Source organism: Copadichromis virginalis, linkage group LG15 (assembly GCF_057382275.1).
Source record: "Copadichromis virginalis isolate Kocher_CV1m ecotype Utaka linkage group LG15, C_Virginalis_male_GT1.1, whole genome shotgun sequence".
NCBI classification, from domain to species: domain Eukaryota; kingdom Metazoa; phylum Chordata; class Actinopteri; order Cichliformes; family Cichlidae; genus Copadichromis; species Copadichromis virginalis.
Genome location: NC_140632.1, coordinates 20,713,256 through 20,734,021, shown reverse-complemented (window position 1 = coordinate 20,734,021; position 20,766 = coordinate 20,713,256). Strand labels below are relative to the sequence as shown.

The 20,766-nt window shown below is 42.5% G+C and overlaps 1 protein-coding gene and 1 non-coding gene across 10 annotated transcripts in view; both read right to left on the bottom strand.

Annotated features, from left to right (window-relative positions):
- Positions 1–59: 59 nt before the first annotated feature.
- On the bottom strand, positions 60–142 carry trnal-cag (transfer RNA leucine (anticodon CAG)). Its single transcript has one exon. It is a non-coding gene; the product is annotated as a tRNA-Leu (tRNA).
- A 1,565-nt stretch (positions 143–1,707) lies between these two features.
- Positions 1,708–20,766, bottom strand: part of afdna (afadin, adherens junction formation factor a) — a 120,790-nt gene continuing 101,731 nt past the window's right edge. For 2 of the 9 annotated variants that reach the window (XM_085432389.1, XM_085432392.1), the window contains 8 exons: positions 20,047–20,446; positions 19,502–19,746; positions 19,201–19,415; positions 18,515–18,694; positions 14,235–14,369; positions 9,773–9,872; positions 4,018–4,102; positions 1,708–3,619 (listed from right to left, as the gene is read on the bottom strand). In XM_085432389.1, the coding sequence (XP_085288515.1) occupies positions 3,463–3,619; positions 4,018–4,102; positions 9,773–9,872; positions 14,235–14,369; positions 18,515–18,694; positions 19,201–19,415; positions 19,502–19,746; positions 20,047–20,446 (1,517 nt within the window). In that variant the 3' untranslated portion in view covers positions 1,708–3,462. Of the gene's footprint in view, positions 3,620–4,017; positions 4,106–9,328; positions 9,873–14,234; positions 14,370–16,619; positions 16,659–18,514; positions 18,695–19,200; positions 19,416–19,501; positions 19,747–20,046; positions 20,447–20,766 lie in introns of all 9 variants that reach the window. The other 7 variants (XM_085432383.1, XM_085432385.1, XM_085432386.1 and 4 more) reach the window with 7 other exon arrangements.

Below are 20,766 nucleotides of genomic sequence, written 5' to 3'. Positions count from 1 at the left end.
GTAATGAAAACATTTTGTGGCGATGATGGGAAGGAAGGAAGAAAAGAAAAAAAAAATACTGTCAGAAGTGGGATTCGAACCCACGCCTCCAGGGGAGACTGCGACCTGAACGCAGCGCCTTAGACCGCTCGGCCATCCTGACATCTAGGAACCCGGGAAAAAAGACTTAGTCATAAAGCCTGTGTATACCGTCACGGTCGTACTGATAATGTTCTGTGTGTATTCTGTGTCATATTTCTAAATAGATCTCCAGAGAGAGGACACTGGCGCGGGTTAACGTTACAGAAATAAACCGTCGCCATGTTCGTTTTCTGTTACAAACGCGGTAAAAAAAGTTACATGTTTTCATAATATATTTCAACAAACAAAGATGATTATATTAAACGTATTTACTCCTGTCGCTCATAATCTCTACACAGAGACGTGTTTTTCCGGTCTTTAAGCCTGACGTCATTAGCAAAATTAAGTTTGAAATCCAGGTATCCATGAAAACGGATTTTTTATTTATTTAACTGAGTAAGAAGTTAACAGAGTTAGCTCGCTAGTTTCCACCTAAAGATGATAGGAAACAGGAAGTGTAATGTTGCTGAGCGTTATTGATTAGTTTTGCTTTTGGTGGTGATATGATGGTATTATTATTCTTATCACCACAGAGTTCCCAAATGTAATGATGGTGGGTTTAGATTTATATTTGTTCATGTATTGGAAAATAAAGAACGCCGATTCAGCTGCTAAGTTCTGTGTACCAATCCTTACACTAATATCGAAAAGCAAAACGCATAAACAGCAAAGACATTTTAAAAACGTGTCGATTCCAATGACTGTAGAATTCCCGGGCGAGTTCTGAAGAGCTCTCCCAGAGTTACCCTATCATCTCCGAAGTTGAACTTCAATTTTTATGCTATAGTTGATTACGCGTTAAAATAAGCAGGCCGATTTACATATAAGTTTTTTTTAAACGTGCGCCAGTAGGTGTACATGCATTATCAGCAAAACCGAAAAGAAAAATCTTTAAAACGTCAGGATTCTTCAGCGAGTTCCGAAGAGTGACGATCTGCCACAGTATTAACTTTGTTAACCTTTACACATTTTAATGACAACTTAAAATACCGGTGGGTATGTAGCTCAGGTGGTAGAGCAGGTCATCTACTGATCGGAAGGTTGGTGGTTCGATTCCCGGCTTCCCCTAGTCTGCATGCCAAATATCCTTGGGCAAGATACTAACCCGAAATTACTCTCCATCGGAGTATGAATGTGTGTGAATGTCAGTTGTGCTTGTGCGAATGGGTGAATGCACAAGTTGTGTAAAGCGCTTTGAGTGCTCAGAAGAGTGGAAAAGCGCTATATAAGAACTAGTCCATTTACCGGTAGTAACACATAATAATAATAATAGTTTATCAAACACAACTTCCAAAATCAGAGCACTTGTCCCAGATTAAATACACCCGAAATGCCCCAGCACCGTTTCACCGCCAGTTCATATTCCATTTGAATGTAGTACCACTGGCTTTTATAAATAGCTTGTCTTTAATCCTTTCTATCTATACAAAGTGCTGATGTACCCAAAAAGTGACCGTATAAATACACAAATAGGCTGTGAAGGCTACATAACACCCTAACTAGTTAAGTAATAGTCTTAATTGAATTGTTTCTAACCATATGTCGATTTTAAACGCAGTGACAAAAGACCACGCTTCCAGTCCACACTGTTGAAAAATCTGTATTTATTAATGATTTACAAAAGGCTAAACATGAAACCATTTAAATGATTCAGTTCATTTTGAAACCTAAAAAGGAGAAGTTGGTGTTGTTGCTGTGTTTGTTTGTTTGTATGTGTGGGGAGCATCTTGTAGTGTTTTTACAGGTCAGTTATTATAACAGCGTCTTTAACTCGTCATGTCTTATCAGAGGCTCCTGTTGAGAAAAAATATATAAGTCGACACACAGGATGGAGTCAAACAAACAAACAAACTGCAGGAGAGGGAGAGAGAGATACATCTGAAACATCACAAGTTTGGGGGAGGGGGTTTGAAGTGCGCTTCATTTCTACATCAGCAGTGGCGGTGAGTGAGTTTTTGAGACTGCACTTGTGTGTTGTGTTGCGTTGTGTATATTTGTACAATTGGGTCATGTTGTGAAACACCTGGCTCCCTCCGACTACAGCTGGTGTAAAAACAGAACACTTCTGTCTCTAAAGCAGAAAAAACCCACAGATTATTAATATTATTGTTATTCTTATCACCACAGAGTTCCCGAATGTAATCTCAGAACAGTTTGCAGATACATATTTAATAATAAAACAAGTCGTTGTGCAAGTTTTTCCACAAGGTTTGAAATAAATATCTGTAAAGCAAACAAGCACTTAAAGAGTAGCTGCATTTTTTTTCCTTTTTGTTATATTATTGTCAATATTAATATTACTGTGAAAACCAACATTAATCACATTGTGGGTGAACAAAACAAGTTCCTTTTTCTGACTTGAATTTAGGGCGAAAAATTCATCTCACACGACTACTCTGGTTAAAAGGAAATAAAAGTAGAAGTCAGGAAGGGGAGAAACACGTAAAAATGTGACTCTGGTGGCAGCGAAGAGGAGGGCTGTTAAATCACATTAGTTTTGCAGATTTTTTTTTTTTTTTTTTTTTTAAAGTTTCCTGGCAGATTTCTACAGTAGTAAAAGAGTGAGTGGACCCGAGTATTTACAGTAACGTTGTGCACTTAAAAGATCCTTCCCGAAGAACCTTTTCAGAGTTTTTCTAAAACAAAATCACAGAAAAAAAAACAAAACAAAAAAAAAGATGTCCCACACCTTTTCGCTATAGAATGAAATAACAGTGTTTCCACTCGCTGAGAATTTAATTAAAAAACAAAATAAAAAAATAAAATAAAAAGGTGTGGAGCTCAACGTTGGGCGTTCCTGCTGGCAAGGAGGGATTAAAAGATTGAAAAACAACATGATACAGAAAATAGAGCATAAAATAAAACTGTAAAACTGTTCAAATTTCACTTAGCTATGAAAAAAAAAGAGAATAAACCTCTCTCTACCGCCCCCCCCCCCCAAAAAAAATTTAAAAAAAAAATAAAAATTTACAAACAAAAATATATCCCCTTTCTGTCATGTGATTCTCGGACTCTCACTAGATATAATTAAAACTTTTTTACAGTGCTTTATCATTATACATCTTTAACAGGTTTTAACACGAAGGGGAAGCAGATTTTTAAGCCATAAAAATCTCTTCTGCTGATATCGCTACGTCAAAAAGAAAAAAAAAAAGAGTGGTCCAGTTATTCGATGATTTAAGTCAAAGCAAAAAGAGAGAGAGGGGAAAACAAACGGGCGGCGACGGTCAGTGTCAGGGGGAGCAAGCGCCGGCTCTCTCTCTCGATGTTTTTGTCCCCCAGGAGCACCTTATCACGGTGGCGTCGGCGTTAAGGTGGCGCTGGGAGGTGAAAGGCTCAGGTCTACTGCTTGGTGTTGAGCTCGTTCTCCAGCTCCATGAGTTTGCGAGAAGCCTTGACCTTGTTGGAAACCTCCTTCCCCTGAGAGAAGAGGCGCTGGCGCTCCTTGAAGGTCAGACTCTCCGGAGCATCGCTGGGGATCGAGTTCTCCTGCTCTTGACTGCAAAATTAAGATTAAAACCAGAAACTTACTAGAAGAAATAATGCAGGTTTATTATAGTTGAGTACCAACTTGACTTTTCCCTCCAAAATAAAGATGATCATTTACAAAATAAACATCCTTTTTTATTTAATGACTCAAAAATAGTAACCGAGACCATAAACTCACCAGGGGAGCGTTTACTGAGACATTAAGTCAAGGGAGAAGTAGGTGTCTTTTCTTTTTAGAGCGAGAGGAGTTGCCCCCTGCTGGTCATTAGGAATAATTCATTTTTAAAGGCACTTAAACCCAAATTATCTGTAGTTTAAGGCAAAATGGATGTAGACTGCTACAACAGAGACAACCACCCATGACTAAAAGTGGCAAAGAAAGAAAAAAATTAATAAAACAGAGCTCACCTCCTCGTCCATTTGTCTCTCGGGTCCTTGTAGACTTCTCCTGTTCCTACAACTCCTGATGAGTTTCCAGTGTACGAGTTAAATCCTGCTAGATGTTCATGAGCCACACAGCAGAAAGACAAAGAGCAGCAAGACACGAATTAGCATCGCTTATGTGCAGCTTGTGATTAACCAAAAATCATCTGCGACAGAAGCTGCTTGGAGACGGTTCGGAAGATCTCTGATATCAATTATCAGTGACGACAACTACACATAGTGAGTGCACTTGAAAATGCTTTAAGTCAAACTGAATCGACAGCAGACCAGAGACCCCGGTGACCATTACCCAGCAGCTTCTCCAGTCATTATCACTTCATTTCCCACAGACCAGCCTAAGCAGAAAGGAGGAAAGAAAAGAGAGCGAGTTGTGAGAAGCATTAGACAAAAACCTCAGATCTCATTAAACTAGAGCAGCGAGCAGAGAGAGAAACACAGCACTAAAGTAAAAAGCAGTTAAAGAGCCATTCCCAAGCAGCAACAATGGTCTGTGGAAGTGTCAGGTGGGCTCTGAGGTTGAGGTCACCGCTAAACATGTCCGAACCAATTCTGTTACTATCTAAATCCAGCAGTGCTTAAACTCGGCGTATCTTCAGAAAAATGAAGAAGGGCTCCCAAAGAAGCCAGGTGAACAAACATGAAGAGGGTGACCGCGACCTTTAACCCCAAGTGAGACGTTAGTTTTATGCATTCCTGTGTCTTTCCAAACTGTAGCAACATCAACAGCTTAACGAAGGTAAAGCTTCGTAAAACCATCGCAGGATCCGATGAGCCAGGAGTCTGAGACTTGTTTCCAGCACACAAAAATACAAGTTCCTTCCTGCTGGCTATAGAAGTGTTAATGGTTTACTTTCAATAAAGACCAAAACCGACAGTGCTGATATTAAAGCTTCAGAAGTATTTGAACTTTCTCTTTTATTTGCTTGTTTACTTCCCTTTGGTTGTTAAAAATGACCATCGCTCACTTCAGCTCCAAAACACAAAGATCCCGGGCACACTTTGATCACTGACACCCAATTACATCTTCTCTGGCCAACACGGCTGCATTGGAGCCGGACAGGAAGAAAAACAGACTTCTAATTCTGACTAAGGCTCTTTTTTTAAACACATCGGCCCAGATGTGTTGGAGCTTGCTGGCCACTTTCGGACTGGATGCTGGTGCAGATTCCTGCTTCCTTCCTGAAGCTGTTTGCAGATCTACTGCCTCCGACTGGTGACCAACCCAGGCTTTGGTTTGTTTCTTTTTATAGAGTTAGTCAAGTTTGCTACCACATAGAGGGCAAAATATGGAATTTTTAACCATTTATCTATTAATTTTACCAAATCATAATTAACCAGAACTAATGACCAAAAGAGATACATCCGCCACTGAACAGTGGCGGATGTATCTCCCTAGCTACCTTCATTTGAGTAACTATTTGCTGTTTTGAGAAATACCTGCAAAGTGCTCCCTGGTTGGAACCCAGTGGTCCAAACGCGTATTAATCCACCACTGAAAATAGTCCCCAATGGATGAACCATTTACAGCTTTTCCTGTAACGTGCTGAAATAACTAAAGAACCCAGATACTTGTAAAAGTATCCCGTGTGACAGTGCCTGGCTGTTTTGTTTTCCCTTTTATAAATTGAGTATAAATTAGGAATTGTCTCACACCAATTGCCTGTTCAAAATAGCCGACGTGGTTTTGTTTTTCTTCTTCTTCTTTTTTTTTTAAAAGACGTTTACAAGAATACAGAATCGTTTAAAAAAATGCCCATAAAGGCTGTTCTTTTCTGTTTTTAGCTGATAAAATGTTTCATTTCACTTGCTAAAACCAGCAAGCAGGAACTTGGAGAAATGTGGGATGATAAAACCTGGCAGACTCTCTTCGTGGCTCAGTATTTGGCACGTCATGCTAAGAGGAAACACTGGCTCCACATGGTAAAGAGGATTTCTTCTCTTGTGTTCTGTGTACTGGTGAGGATAGTGGTTGAATCTCACTCAGGAAAAACCCACGAGTTAGACATTAAACATCCAGTCCCAACTCTACTTGGCTGCCTTTTCAAAGAGCACAACTGCAGTCTAGATGGATGTAAGGTTTCGTGTTTCAGGATGCAAATCAAAGGTTGGTACAGTTCAGACGCAGACACAGTGATGGGGTGTGAACCCCGATAGATTCATCCAGCTGGCAGCTCCCAGGCTTTTTACTTTGGGTTTTATGGAGCCAAAAGCAAGAGGGGGTGGGGGATCTGAAGTATAGTCTGGGACGGGATCAAACCGGGTCCCACTTCAGCCCACATAAATACAAACTGGCAGAGAACAAAGCAACCACAGAGAAACAAGCCTCGTTCAAGGCCAGAAACATTCCTCTGTGCAGCCAAAAGAGATGAAAATTATACTTCTGGCACTACAATAGAAAATTCTTCACATTCACATGAAAAAAGTCATCCACTGGTCTGTGATTGATTCTCAAAGGTTATGAATGTTTTTCTTTTACTCTGGCTCGGTTATCTTGGAGGCCAAAGGACGCCCGTTTAAATTGCTGTTTTGTTTCCCTGCTCTGGTACACATCTTTCTGTTTGAGCATCGCTCTCTGCGGATAACTGAACTCGTCCTTCCTCTGCAGCTTTCTCCGGTTCGTGCACCTTTGAGGCAAACTGGCATCTGTATTGTTTTTCCTGTGGTTTCAATCTTGATTACACAAAAATACCTCTAACCCAAGAAGAGGCCACACTTTATTAAAGTGAGACTCAAACCTCTAGGACCTGCCAGCTGATCAAATAACACACATCAAATACAGTTTCATATTGGCAGGGAAGCTGGAGACTCAGGTGCTGTTTGTTCACCTGAACCTGCCGCAAAGCCCTGTGGGAGTTTAGTAAATAAAGCCGCAGCGTTAGACAGCATTGAAGCTACAGCAGAGACACAGACTGACAGGCGAGATGACAGAAATGAAACAAAAGCTGATACGAGGAGGGAAAATTAGGCACTTCTGGGACAGCAAATTAAGAGAGAGTCCAAAACACAGACACGCAAAGTGGGGAAGAGCAGCAAAGAATAAATAAGGAAATAAATACAGACTGCAGCCTGGTGGAAGCTATGCACAGGCAGTAAAAAGCAATAGAAATCAAGCCGGTTACTGGGGTGAGCTGCTGGCAGCCAAAGTGCACTGTTTGCTGTGTGTTTATGCACAATGTGTTTGACTGTGAGGTGAAACGTGCAGATTTTACTCCCGAGGGAGGGGGGAGAGGGTGTTTGGGTGAGGTAGGTTGTTGGGGGTGGGGGGGTGTTAGTGGGATGATTTTGTTTAATTTAAGTGAGATTGCAGCACAGAATTCCCATGAGGTCCTGGATGTGTTTTGATCTTTAATATAAGCAGCAGCGGCGATGGAGGTGGTTTCGTGTTAAAGGTGCAGGCGGCCTCCTGGACCTCAGGTGCTGCTGAAACTCAGACTGTGCTGCAGTCAAAGCTCTGTTTGTCTATGGATGTTCAAACTGCTCAAATTGACAGCATCACAAAGGGATCGTTATGTCTACTCATCACCGAGTCATCTGTCTTTTTTCAGGCCAACACAATGCCTAGTTTAGGTACTTACTAGATTTTTGGGAACCTTACATTATGAAAAAAGTTTTTAACAGAAGATGCTAAAAACCTGATGAATCTGTGATACCAATACTATGGAAATAACTCACTACCACATATGTACTGGGGTCAAAACCTCAATTTATCAGTTGTAGGTTTTTTGACTGAGCTGCTTTTTACATGTGACAAGAAAAAAAATCCACTTTAGTCCCCAATATGTTTTTGTTTTTTTTATTTTGGGGACTTTTTTGTTCTTTTAAACTAAAAGAGGATCAAAAACCTCATGGGTTCCTGTTCCATCAGGAGCAGAGAAGCTCTCCCTAAATCTTACCTTGCTTTGTTTTTTCTCTTCAACTCTAAAATGGATCATCATTTACAAAACAATCATCTTTTATTAAGTAAATCTAATAACTGACCATAAAGTCATTAGGGAATTGCTTAGCGAGGTCATCTTCTCAGGCTAGCTTCCAAGCTGGCTTGTTTACTCGCCGCCTGCTGGTCATTGGAAAGAATGCGTGTTTAAGGCTCAGCAGGTTTCACATTTCCATCGCAGAGCCCTGCGTTTATCTTTTATACGAGCTCTATCCAAGGGATACGGAATAAATAAAATTCTGGGTGAAATTTTTGTGGGAACACAAAACTTCCAAACAGCAGCCAGCTGGCTGCAGCTCGAACTCTTTCAAACAATGAAGAAGAGATGCCCATCTTGAAATAATATCTGACATGGATAAATCCACATTTGGACTGCGTTAAAGACTATTTTAACCTCTTGATAAAAAAAAAAAAAAAAAAAAAAAAAAGCGGCAGCCTGATCATGAACCTCTAGAATTTATGGCGCTCCGTCAGTGTGGTCAGAGTAGACTGAGCTATAGAGAAGGAAAACGAGCCGTTTAAACAGACACAGACAAAGAGGAGCTCCTTCACTCAACACACTGCTGCTGTGTGCAGTTTTTGCATGTTTATGAAATGATTCTGCTCAATTGAGTGATTGATGGGTGTGAGAAGCCAATGGTGTGTCTCCTTCCCTTTAAAGCCAACACCGCTAAGCAGAGCCACGGGGCAGGACAGGGGGGGCGGGGGGGCGGGGAGGACGGGCAGGCAGGCAGGCAGACTGACGGCTGGCCTTTACCCCCGCCCCCCAACCCAAATTCCCAAGCAGCAACCAACCAGACACAAAGGAGGCGGCGAGCGACAACACCAACAGTACTATGATTGGCTCTGATGGGTCTCAATCTGCAGCAAAAAGTGGTGGCGTGATTATCGATTGCTTTTTTCTGTTCACTAGTGCTGATCGAAGGGGGAGGGGAGGGTGATTGGAGGAAGATGAGGACGGAGGGCAGGGGAAAAAAAATTACTGGGGGACAAGAGGTGTTCAAATAAACCTACAATGAAAAATATGAAACAAACAGAACCTGATTTGCTTGAGGAGGAAGAGAGAGGGGGGGCAAATTTCTACATATAAAAACTAACACAGTGATGAATCGACGACAAAAAAAAGGAAAAAACAAATAAATTTGGACAAACATGTAAAAGAGGGAAAAAGTAGACGGTGGAAGTGAAAGGGCACCTCTCTACTGAAAACAAGATAAACCAAGAAGAAAGTAGCACTAAACCATAAAGGAGTGGGTAGAAAATGAAGATGAGTGAGTGAGAGGGAGGGGCGGGCGCTTTAGAGGGCGCTGTGGCGAGCCTGACTCCTCTCTCCAGTTCTACCTTTATAGCCTCCTGGGGGCATGGAGCTCGGTTTGGCAGGAAGGGGGGGGGCTGTACTGTTGGAGTTGTTGACTGGCAGCTGGAACGAGCCAGACAGGAAGATGCCGTCAGAAAGAGGGCGGGGCTTGCGCGCAGTGGGCGGCGGCTGAGGCTTGCTGTGATTAGGCGAGGCGGTGGCCGGGAGGTCGCCGTACGACTTCCGGGTCGCCGACAGCTTCACCTGACCTGATTGGCCGCCGCCGCCACTCCCTGCTTTGGTGGCGTCCTCCTCGTCTTCGTCATCGCCCGTGTAGGTGACAAACTTGGCGGTGTAGAGCATGTCGGGGGAGGTGACCTGGGTTTTGAGGTAGGAGGTGTTTCTCTGTGGTGGGGGTGGGGGGGTGTTAGTAGGGTTTTGGGGGGCAAGGGGTTGGTAATCCCGTGGAAGCGGGGGCCGATACAGACCGGCCGGCTCGTCAGGCGTCAGCAGCTTTCTCTCCGCCTCCTCGTGCTGCCGGCGCCGCTCGGCCTCCAGGCGAGCGTAGTACTCCTCCTCCTGTCTCCTCTAGGGGAGGGACAACCTGTTAGTAAGCGCCGCTCTCAATGGCTCACACCTAACACTAATCAGCTACGTGGGAAACTACTCAACGAGCTGCACTACTCTGCTTCTGCACAAGCAGCGCTCCACCAGTCTGATGAGACTCCCACCCAAACTCCAACTGAACCTGAACTACAGCCGCGTGTAAGAACCGCAAAGTGCGCCAAAACTAAACCGTACCAGCAGGTCAGGGGCATCGTTTCATAAGGTGTTCCAGCTGCATCTTGATGAATGACTCAGAAATACTGATGACATGTTTGATGTGTAACAATTCTGAATCCGAGAACAAAAATGAAGCATCCCTGATTTAAGATCATCCACGGGACGAAAGAACTGGAAAATCAATAGGAAAAAAAGTGGCTCAAAAGTGGAAGTATGAGCTAAACTGATATTAAGAAGTGGGGGCAGAGCTCAGTTGCATAAAGGTACTGCCTCACACTTCAGTGCGTCCTCTGGGATTTAAAAAAAGTTTTATTAATAAACAACTATAACATTTATTTTCTCCTGTGTTTCTTATTAAAACAAATATACAAAAAATACCTTAAATTTAAAGTCATATAAACCTGCTTTGTGGTGCAAAGCAGACAAAATCACAAGCAAAAAACTCGACCAGCTGAGAACATTTTAAGATTTAAACTAATAAAAGTTTCAAATGGAAAAAGCTTTTTTCCCCTCCATTTGTTTTATATAATTTATAAATCAGAGTAAGCAGCTCTCCAAGTTATCTACATGTAAACCTTTTAGGCTGCAAATGGGAGGTGTAATTAATAATCAAGCACAATTTCCCTTCAAGCATAAACAGGATAATGTGAGGTAAAAAAATAAATAAAAAAAAAAAAAAAAAATGGTTGCAAGCTGTGAAAACAGTCCAGACGCGGCTGCTCTGGAAAGAAGCATCTGATTACTGCTTTCATGAATGATTCATGTGTTTATTATTCATTTAAAATCTATTTAACTTGATTGAAATAACTCATAAAGTTTATGAAATGATACATAATTTCAGTTATTCAAATGTGAGGAAGTGTTTCCTCAGAGGCGAAAGTGGAATATTTTAAATTCCTGCTTTTTCTGAAAAAATTGCAAACCTACACATTTGAGGAGCTGGTAACTCAAATTTAAAAAAAAAAAGCATTAATTAACTAATAAGCTACTTTTTCAGTACTGATGTCAACAATCCATCCAAAAGGGAACGATTAACTTCATCTTTAAAATGTTATGATTAATGTGCTCTCAGTTTTAGGAACATAACCACATCTGCTTTCCCTTCCTACAGCTATTTCACAAGGCCAGCTTTTCTTTCTTTTTTTTCCTTTGATGATTTTTAAATCATCTTATTAGGTTTCAGAAAGATAAAAAATAAAATAAAATCAGGGACCAACTTCAAGGCTGATGCCCCTGTGCTGGTCTCAATTCTGCTGGTTTCCTGTGTCTGTGAGTGTACACTGATGCAGCTCGGCACTCTTGAACGTCACGCCTGATGCATATGTTGCTCCACATCACTGCGAAAATCTAATATCGTGGGTTTTTTTTAAATGCTGTCCATCAACCAAACTTGGGAAATCTCCTCCGACTGGTCTATGAAATCCGCTAACTTGACACAACGCTAAAAGAATCCAGCTTACCGCCGTCTCCTCTTCCCTCATCACTCTGTTTGTGTATGTGTGCTGGGTGTCCATGTGTGCTCGGTTTTCTGTGTGGCCCGGGTTTGTATTTTACGGTTTGTGGGTAGGTTTTTAAGTTTCCAGCCCACCCTGTCTCCAGTGGCTGAGCTCCAAAATCTACACTAGGGGGTGGGAGGCCTGTGATGAAGCTTCACTGGTGAATGTGTTTAGATTTTGAGGTTTGGAGCGTGACCAGCCGCTCCGGGGTCACTCAATCTGGATGCTTCTTGTATCAGATTATCTTCACATTTTTTGGTCCGTTTCATGTGTTGAAGGCCTGCCAGGAGGAGGCTGAGGGGAGGGCTGAGTGTAGTTGTGATTGTACATGTCTTCAGAGAGACCATGCGCTGCTGTGGGTGTATCCGAGCCGCTATGGCCAGGTTCAGCCAGCCCAGTGGGAATCTGAAGAAACTGGGAGGGATTAGTGGATGTGTGGGGTTTGAATGAGTGAGCGGCTGGGTTTCTGAATATGTACAGTATGGATGGCTGAGGGCGGGTATGAGGCAGGTGGGCCGACAGACCTCTGCGGTGCGTGTGTGTGTGTGTGTGCATGATGTGGGTATAAAGCATGTGGTTTTTGGGAAAAGTTGGAGGAGGGTGGGCAGCATTCCCCTAAACATAGTTTCCAAAGCAATGCTGGATGAAATGACAACAAAAAATAAAATTAAAAACCTCACAAAAAATAAATGAATCAAAACTGCTTCCCCAAAATAACTGAAACTTCCTGACGCACACTGACGATAACAACAACAACATGATGGGAGTCCCATGCTTCAGGTGGGTGGAGGCACGTAACATGACACAGCAACACATCACATAGGGTTGGGGGGGGGTGCACAGGATGAGGACATGCAACTGGACAACTTCATAATAAACATCAGAACAATCATAACAGCCTGAAAACAGTTTATTTATCTTAGAAACACCTAAATATTCTCCTAATTAACATTTAATCAAATCCCTGAGATTTCTGGGATGCCTAAAGTTGAAATTGAACGGTAAAATCTGAATAAATATGCATGTTATTTTTAAACAACCAGTGGTCTTATGGGTGGTTTGCAGCTCACCGGACAAATGGACCGCGCTAACGGTATCACAGTGAAATCAGCGGGCACGACACAAAGATAAAAAACAATGAGCATGTTTGATTAAACACGCACGACACATGTGGGTGGGTGAATGCTGCACCAAACCACTGGTCATTTAAAAATACAGCACATGTATTACATTTCATCTCTCATATTAACCTGAGTTACTAAGTGACATTGAAGACTAAGCCAACAAAGGCATGAAAGTAAAAGCTTTGGGAAGTTTTCAGACTCATTCATCTGCTGCACATTTTACCGTTACAGTGAAGATTTAGTTTAAAACAAAGCAAAGGTGCTTTTTTGGCAATTAATCCCACATTAAGTGTCCCATCTTGTCATCCATTCATTCGTTGCTTTTTTTTTTTTCCTTCTTGTATGTTCACGTATTACTAGTACTCTGAGACAGAGCTCACCTCACACTCTCGCTAACCCTGACCGCCAGTGAGAGGAAGCCCTTGTCCGCCGCTTGAATCCACGATCTCATTCTTTCAATCACTACCCGGAGCTCGTGGCGGCAGGTGAGGGTTGTAAAATGACAGCTGCATTTCTCGCTCTGCTCTCTATTTCCCACAACAGCTTAAGTAACTAAAAATCTCTTGCTTACAGAGGAAAACAGTTTGCTAAAGGCCCACCAAACTGAGGCTAGATACAAAGGATTAATATATAAATAACTATAGTTTAACTTTATAGTAGGACTGATAAAATCCTATTATCTGCAATTTTAATTGCATTTATTAGACAGTTAAGAGTGCACCAGGTAAAAGGGTCTGAATTCTTCCAAAGCATCTTCACATTCAGGGGTTAGACCGATGTGATGGGTTGGTATAGTTTAAAATCTCTATGAAATCAAGGTGTGAATGTACAAAGAATATAAAACGTAATTTCTTTTTACCAAAGTGCAGGCTAAATATGCAAACGAACTGAATTGTAAACACAGTGGCTACATTTTAGCTTACATTGACAACCTAGAGGAAAACGACATGCAACACTTTCAAATTAAAAGCCTTTTTCAGTAGGACTAAAAATGTAGTCCTTTGCATCATCTGTGCTGTAAACACTGTTATCTGGTAACAGGGGAAACAGTTTGCCAGTATATCTAAAAGTTTAGCACCTTTAAGTATAATCCAACAATCTGAATTAAAATTACATTAAATCTTATCAAATGCCAATATTTTGGTTCTTAACGGGAATTTTTGATGTTTAATGAGGATTTTTAAGGACCTTCTTTCTCTTATCATGCTAATAGCTCCATGTTAGCATCGCGTACTTTGGTTTTATTGTGTATTAGCAGCTGGCTGTTGCACCCTAACAGGGGGGAAAAAAAAAATTTAAGACAAGAGAAAGCTGCATAATTTTGTAGATTTGGATATAATGTAATTACTGTTCAAATATCGGTCCAACCCCTGTGTGTGTGTGTGTGTGTGTGTGTGTGTGTGTGTGTGTGTGTGTGTGTGTGTGTGTGTGTAAACCTAATCTGTGCTACACCTGAAGCTCTGACTCAGTAATACTTTAATAAAGGCACGAAGCATTAATTTTAATCAGGTCAGAACTCCAGCGGTTTCAAGGACAGACACACCGACCTTCTCCTCGGCCTCTCGCTTGGCTCTCTCCTCCTCCCTCCACCTCCTCTCCTCCTCCTGCTTCGCCCGCTCCTCTGCCTCCCGCTTACGAATCTCCTCCAGCTGCTGCTTACGCCGCCGCTCCTCATCCTGCAACTGGTCACACACACCCGCGGGGAACATGCCGCAAGGCACGCATGCAAATGAGGAAAGAAATTAGTACGCGTGGCATTCACAGACACATAATCTGAGCACATTTTCTTTTGGATTTGTTCAACTGCACTAATATGTTTGTGTACAAATGTGAGGTAGAACTGCATTTGTCGCACAGGACTGCTCCTGGGGGGAGGAGCTGTGTGCACTGCAAACACACAGCACAGGCAGAAAGAAACAGACACGCACGCACGCACACACTGCTAAACATGCACACACCGACATGCAGCGACAACGACAACAGCAGCAGCAGTAACAACAACCGGAAAAGGGCAGAGCGAAAAGCAAAGACAGCCCCTCCTTTGGCTACTTAAGGTGTACTTGATTTCGTTTACAGATCATTAAATGTCCCACTGAGCAGCAGAGGAATAATAAATCAAGCGTACCTGAAGTAACTGCAAGCTTAATGGGCTGCAGCAGAAATATTCCGAAAACCATCCCGACAAACCAAGTGCAGCATGGCGACAAACGAAACAAACACACCCATTCTAGGGCTGGATGGTGGTTAAAGGGTCAGTTTAACCAAACGTTCGTGGTGGTATCTGTCCACAAAGAAGCTCCAATAAGGCTCCCCGTTTGCTCCTTTTCTAATTCTTATGCAGGATATATTGTTTTGCTTGAGTCGTTTCAATTTGTTTATTGAGTGAATTTTATATATTTTTAATTTCTTACAATTACTATTTTGGCTACACTTTTCTTTGTCTTTATATTTCCATTAAAAAAAAAGTTGTATTTACACTGTAAAGGTTTTCCAGTAGATTTGAAGGCAATGCAGTCTTCCTTCTTTATTTTTGTTATTTGTTAATATTTGCCACTATTGCATTAGGGTAAATATGGTAACTACATCATTCTAGGTCATGGTCAGGTCAATGCTATGACCCTGGTTAAATAAAACTAAATCTGTCTATCAATCATTTAACCACAAAGTGATGTTCTGAAGCTGTAGTGTCTAAAAATGTCTGGAACCTGCAATATAGATAATTGCCAGTAGGGGGCAAGAACTTTCCTGCAAAAACAATTGTATAGAAGTCTACGAGAAATTGACCCTACTTTTGTTTCTTCTTTTACCCAATTAAACACTTTCCTGATGAGTTTGTGGTCTCAATCATTAGCCTTAATGCTTGATTAGTACAAAATGTGTTTATTTTGTATACTAGGATCTAGTTTTAGAGTAAAAACTCTTGTTGTTAGCTTATTAGTCCTAACTCCATGTCCAAATATGAGTTGGACATTGAGTGTTTTTAAGCAAAAATGATGATCTAAAGCACAGCTGTTGAACTCCAGGCCTCAAGGGCCGGTGTCCTGCAGGTTTTAGATGTGTCCTTGATCCATCACAGCTGATTTAAATGGCTAAATGACCTCCTCAACATGTCTGGAAGTTCTCCAGAGGCCTGGTAATAAACTAATCATTTGATTCAGGTGTGTTGACCCAGGGTGAGATCTAAAACCTGCAGGACACCGGCCCTCGAGACCTGGAGTTCGACTCTCCTAAAGGTTTCAAAATTGTACTTCACAAACTAATGGATCTGAGTCTCTGGGTGGCCAAGTCCATCTCTTATGTACATTTAATCAAGTAAAGCAAGAATTAGCTAATCTAATAACTTGGTTGAACAGACCCTATACAGAGAAGACAAAGAGGCTCAGCAGGTCACACACAAATGGATGGATGGGTAGACAGACGGATGGATTCATGACCACCACGACAACATGATGTGGCCCTTCGCAGGCAGCGCAGGGGGCTCGCAGGACTGTCATGCATTGGTCTCGACCCAGATGCCCCCCATGATGCATTCAGCCATGCAGGCGCCACCTCAATATGTACTCAAAACATCACTGCTGAAAAGAATCACACCAACCGCAGCTCTGCTAATCTGAAAGCATGGACAGGTTTGGTTTGCAGTTATCAAACACCAATATTTAAGCAGCAGCTTCGTTCACCGTCCCCCAGCAGGTGTTTTGAGTTGACAAAGAGATGGACAGCTTCCCCAGCCAAACAACATCAAGCATCCTAGGACCAACTGCTCGTTAGCTAATCATGGCCCAGTCCCGTCTACCACCACGACCCCCGATGAAACGACAACAGCAAGCCCAGATGGGTAGGGAGAGACACGGGCAGGTGGGAAGCCCAGACAGGAAACAGGAAGTGATGTAAGGGCAGGGAGAAGATACTCGTCATTAACAGGATGAACATACCAAGTCTAGAACAGAGATAGCTGGGACAGCAGTCTGCTGCTGAAGAGGAAGAAGAAGAAGAGAATAGAGAGTGAGAGAGGGAGGGGAGATAGTTGGAGGAGGAAATACCCAAATACTGAAAAGGAAGGTGAGGAGGAGTTAAGACTAGATTAGAAAATCGAGGGAGGAACTAAAGAGTAAAACAGAGATAAGAGAAGAGCAGGGGAGGACATAGAATAAAGTGAAAACATGGTTTGGTCTTATTACTCTGTTGATGAGAAGCTTTTAAATCTAAAAACTACAGAGCTACATCTTTAACGTTGAGCTCATCGTCCCATATTTTTCTCTTCAACTTTATCAATGAAGCTTTGGTAAAGTAAAATAGTCCAAGAAGTTTTTACTTCTTAGAGAAAGTTGTAATTTTGTGGTATTATCCATTTACTGTAAGCTAACTAAATGTCCACTTTTAGTCATGAAGACCTAAACTAGACCCTGTTTACACTTAGCTTAAAAATACATTATGAACAATCTAACACAGGTGTAAAAGACCACCGAGGAGCACTACCAAACCTTACTGGTGGTCTGGGACCCACTTCAGAACATACCTGTGGTAGTGTACATACTAATGCACACGTGGGGAAAAAAGTCAAACAAACCTCACTCAAACAACCACAAAGAGACACAATTATCCTAAATCAGCAATAACTCCTCACTGCAGTGATGCACATTAGATGACTGGACAGCATTTAAATGGATTATTTTATGTTAGTAATACTGTCACAATAACCTCTAACCACGTTATCCAATGTTTTACCTTTTGCGCACTTTATCCAGTTCAGTACTTGGGAACAGTACTCATAGACAGTAAAAAAGACTTTATCTGTGCCCCCATTATAAATTACTTTGACCAACCACTGTGAACAGCTGGAAACGCCTGCACATTTCTATTAGTGTCTGAAATATGTTTCTGGTGTATATGAGCCTAAATTCCCTTCCTAAGCAGCCAAAAGTCCCAGATTTTAAAACCAAGTGTATACCAGTCTTCAAGATGAATAAAGTAGTTCAACAAAGAAAAAGAACGCAGCAAACCAAAGACATAAAAAAATAAAATAATTCACACAGTCAACCAAACTCTGAGATTCATCCACAGCTACTAAAGACACCCACGTTCCGCATCCTAAAATATCCAGTCAAAGTCTGGTAAAAGTCAGCTACAAAACAGTTACCTTCACTACAGAGCTACTGGGAGGAACACACAGCAGATCTACACACGACCCGGATGAATGCACAACTGATGTGTCTGAACCTAGAAAAGCACTTTCCTCCTGAGGTTTCGACACACACTCAGGCTCGTGCTGGATGACTCGGTGAATTCAAACACCCAGCATCGTCTTCACCTTAAAAATACTGGATATTTGATATCCATTGTAGTGCAAGACCTGTGCTTAAATAATCAAAAGGCTGCACATGTGCAGCGTTTGCTCAAATAAAAGTCACATCCACGAGATGTGAAAGCAGCTTTAACGACACTGCTGCCGCCTGCCCTCCCATCCACCCCTCCAGCCAATCAGATTTAAGCAGCTCAGCATGGCAAAGCGATGATAGAAGCATGTTGCAGATGCACATTGCAGGACATTCATAGTGGGAGCCATTTTCCCTTCTAGCATTTGAAAGGCGGTTCTGTTTTCCCCCCCATCAGCCCGATTTCCTGCGGCTCGCCCTGAACTCTGAGCTGATGGGTAGTAACGCTCGAAAAACAGAAGTCAGAAAGTTTGATTTCTGCCAAAGCAGCCTTTGCACATGATACGATTTCGACTCCCTCCTTTTCTTTTTGTTAAGAAAAAAAAAAAGCACCTTCCCTACTTCCTTCAAATGAACTCATTTTTCCCCCTCAGTCATTTCCTTCCATTTCTTACCCTGGCTCTCTTCTCGGCCTCCAGCCTCTGCATGATCATCACGGTGTCCACGTCTTCATCATCCTCCTCGTCCTCCTCGTCGTCGCTCTGCTTGGACTCCTGCAGTCGTTTCTGGAACTGCCACTCCAGCATCAATTTCCTGAGGCGGTCGTTTTCTTCCGCTGTTCGCTCGGGCTTTGCCTGCAAAACAAAATGATGTTTAGAAACTGAAGTCGTCTTACCGGAATAAGCCACAAGGTCATCTAAGTATCAGAACGGGGCACCGGCCAGTAGCTTTTACAGAAATCCAGCTTTATGTCTTTGGTTAAACCCTGCTCTATCCACGCATAGATGCAGGAGTGGAAAGAGTGTGAGATATATTACCTCTCTAATAATCATATCTTTTATACTTTTGTGTGATGCAACATTTACACCCTGCACCTACCACTTGATATCAATATCTGGTGAACCATTTCTAACAATATCTGACCTAATTACTTTCTTTTGAATGATCTTTACTGGTTTTTACCATTAAATATTTCCTACTTGAGGCAAGAAGATAAAATAACAGTTTGCATAGCAGTTTTGATCATACTCTTCCACAATATCTTCATAATGTCAAGTCGATCACATTAACTCTGCTACTTCCTTCTAAAACATGATCTCTGATTTCAAATCACTCCTCCCACTGTTGTGAACAAAAGTACCTGCAGCTCCTGGATTTCCTTGTCCAGCAGATCCACGATGTGAAGCTGCTGCTGTTTTTCGGCCTTCTCTCGGGCATCTCTCTTCCAAGGATCTGGAGACAGACTGTCGCTGGACGTCAGCTCCTCCTTGCTGATTGTGATGTACTGCAGGTCTCGCCTCTCGATGGTTCGCGGCTGCTGCTGTGGAAGCAGCTCCCTGATCACTGTGTCCATGCCTGCAGGCATATTGAATACTAGTTATTACAGAGACAAGACTGGTTTATTTGTTTAAACAAGAAGTAACTAATACATTTCTTGTTACCAGCAGGGTTGGAGGCACTAGCAGGAGGAGGTACAGCAGACCGCGGCAGACTGGCCAGCTTCTCTGGTCTGGGTGGAGGAGGCTGAGGCTGTGGGGGGTGGTAAGGCTGAGGTGGAGCCATGGAGGCCACAGGGGGCTGGTGGTGAGGAGGAGGCATGGCTCCTCCGTTGTGAGGCTGGACGGGCATGACAGGGTTGGCCCGGATCTGACCCAACTTCCTCTCCTGCTCCCTCCTCTTCCTATCCCTGGAAATGCATCAATATCATCATCATTAATACTCAAAATCAGATGCATAAATGTAGCAGTATGACATCACCTTGTTTTGTTTTTTTAATTGAAAAATGGGAATCCTGTACTAATACGTTTTTGCTTTTAGAGAAAGTGCCATTTAAAAGGGTGACTTGGCCAAGGTCTTAAAATGCAACAAGCATAAATGCTTGTCTACATCTTCCCTCAGAAATAATAAATAGCAAGCCGGATATAGTAAATAGTAAATAACAAAGATGCTTTTTTTGCTAACATTTCAATAAACAAAACAAGCCCACCTCTCTTCCTCAAGCCGAGCCTTCTCCTTCTCATACCAGCGCTGCTGCTCCTCTCTCTTCTTGCGGTCAGCAGCTTGCTGAGCCGTTACTGGGTTGATAGCAGCTGGAGGGGGCGGAAGCGGTAGGTCCGGCTGTGGGTCGTAGGGTTCGGGGTAAGCTGCTGGAGGTGGAGGAGGAGGAGGGGGCAGGTCAGACCGAGACGGCGGCTGTGCCGAATGCGGTGGCACGGTGTGAGGGGCGTTGGGCGTCTTCCATCTGCCCGGGCCGGTCTTCTGGTTTTGGGTCTTGTTCGAAGAAGAGGAGGACGCGGAGAAGTTGAGATGCTCCTGGCTTGATGTTGATGACTCCAGGGAGGAGGACACCTGCGGCTGTGGAGCCCAGTGGTCGGGCCCTACCAGACCTGCAGACACAAAGAAACACATGGTCACCTGCTTGACCAGGGACACCAACTGCACAGTGGTTTCTAAGCCTTTAAACCTCCATGAAAAACCAGTATCAGTACCTCTGAACCCTCTTAGCCTAAAAATGAATTTTATCACTAATGTTGGCACAATACTTTAGTACTAATCAGCTTTCTGAAGAAAGATGGAGGCTTGGTGATGGTAAAACTACAGAGTGTTTTTCCTGGGCATCTGCAGTCCAAAACATTAGATTTTTATATTTATTTTTAAAGTGAAATAACTTACAACTTAGTTATTATTTTTGTTGTTGTTTTCATCT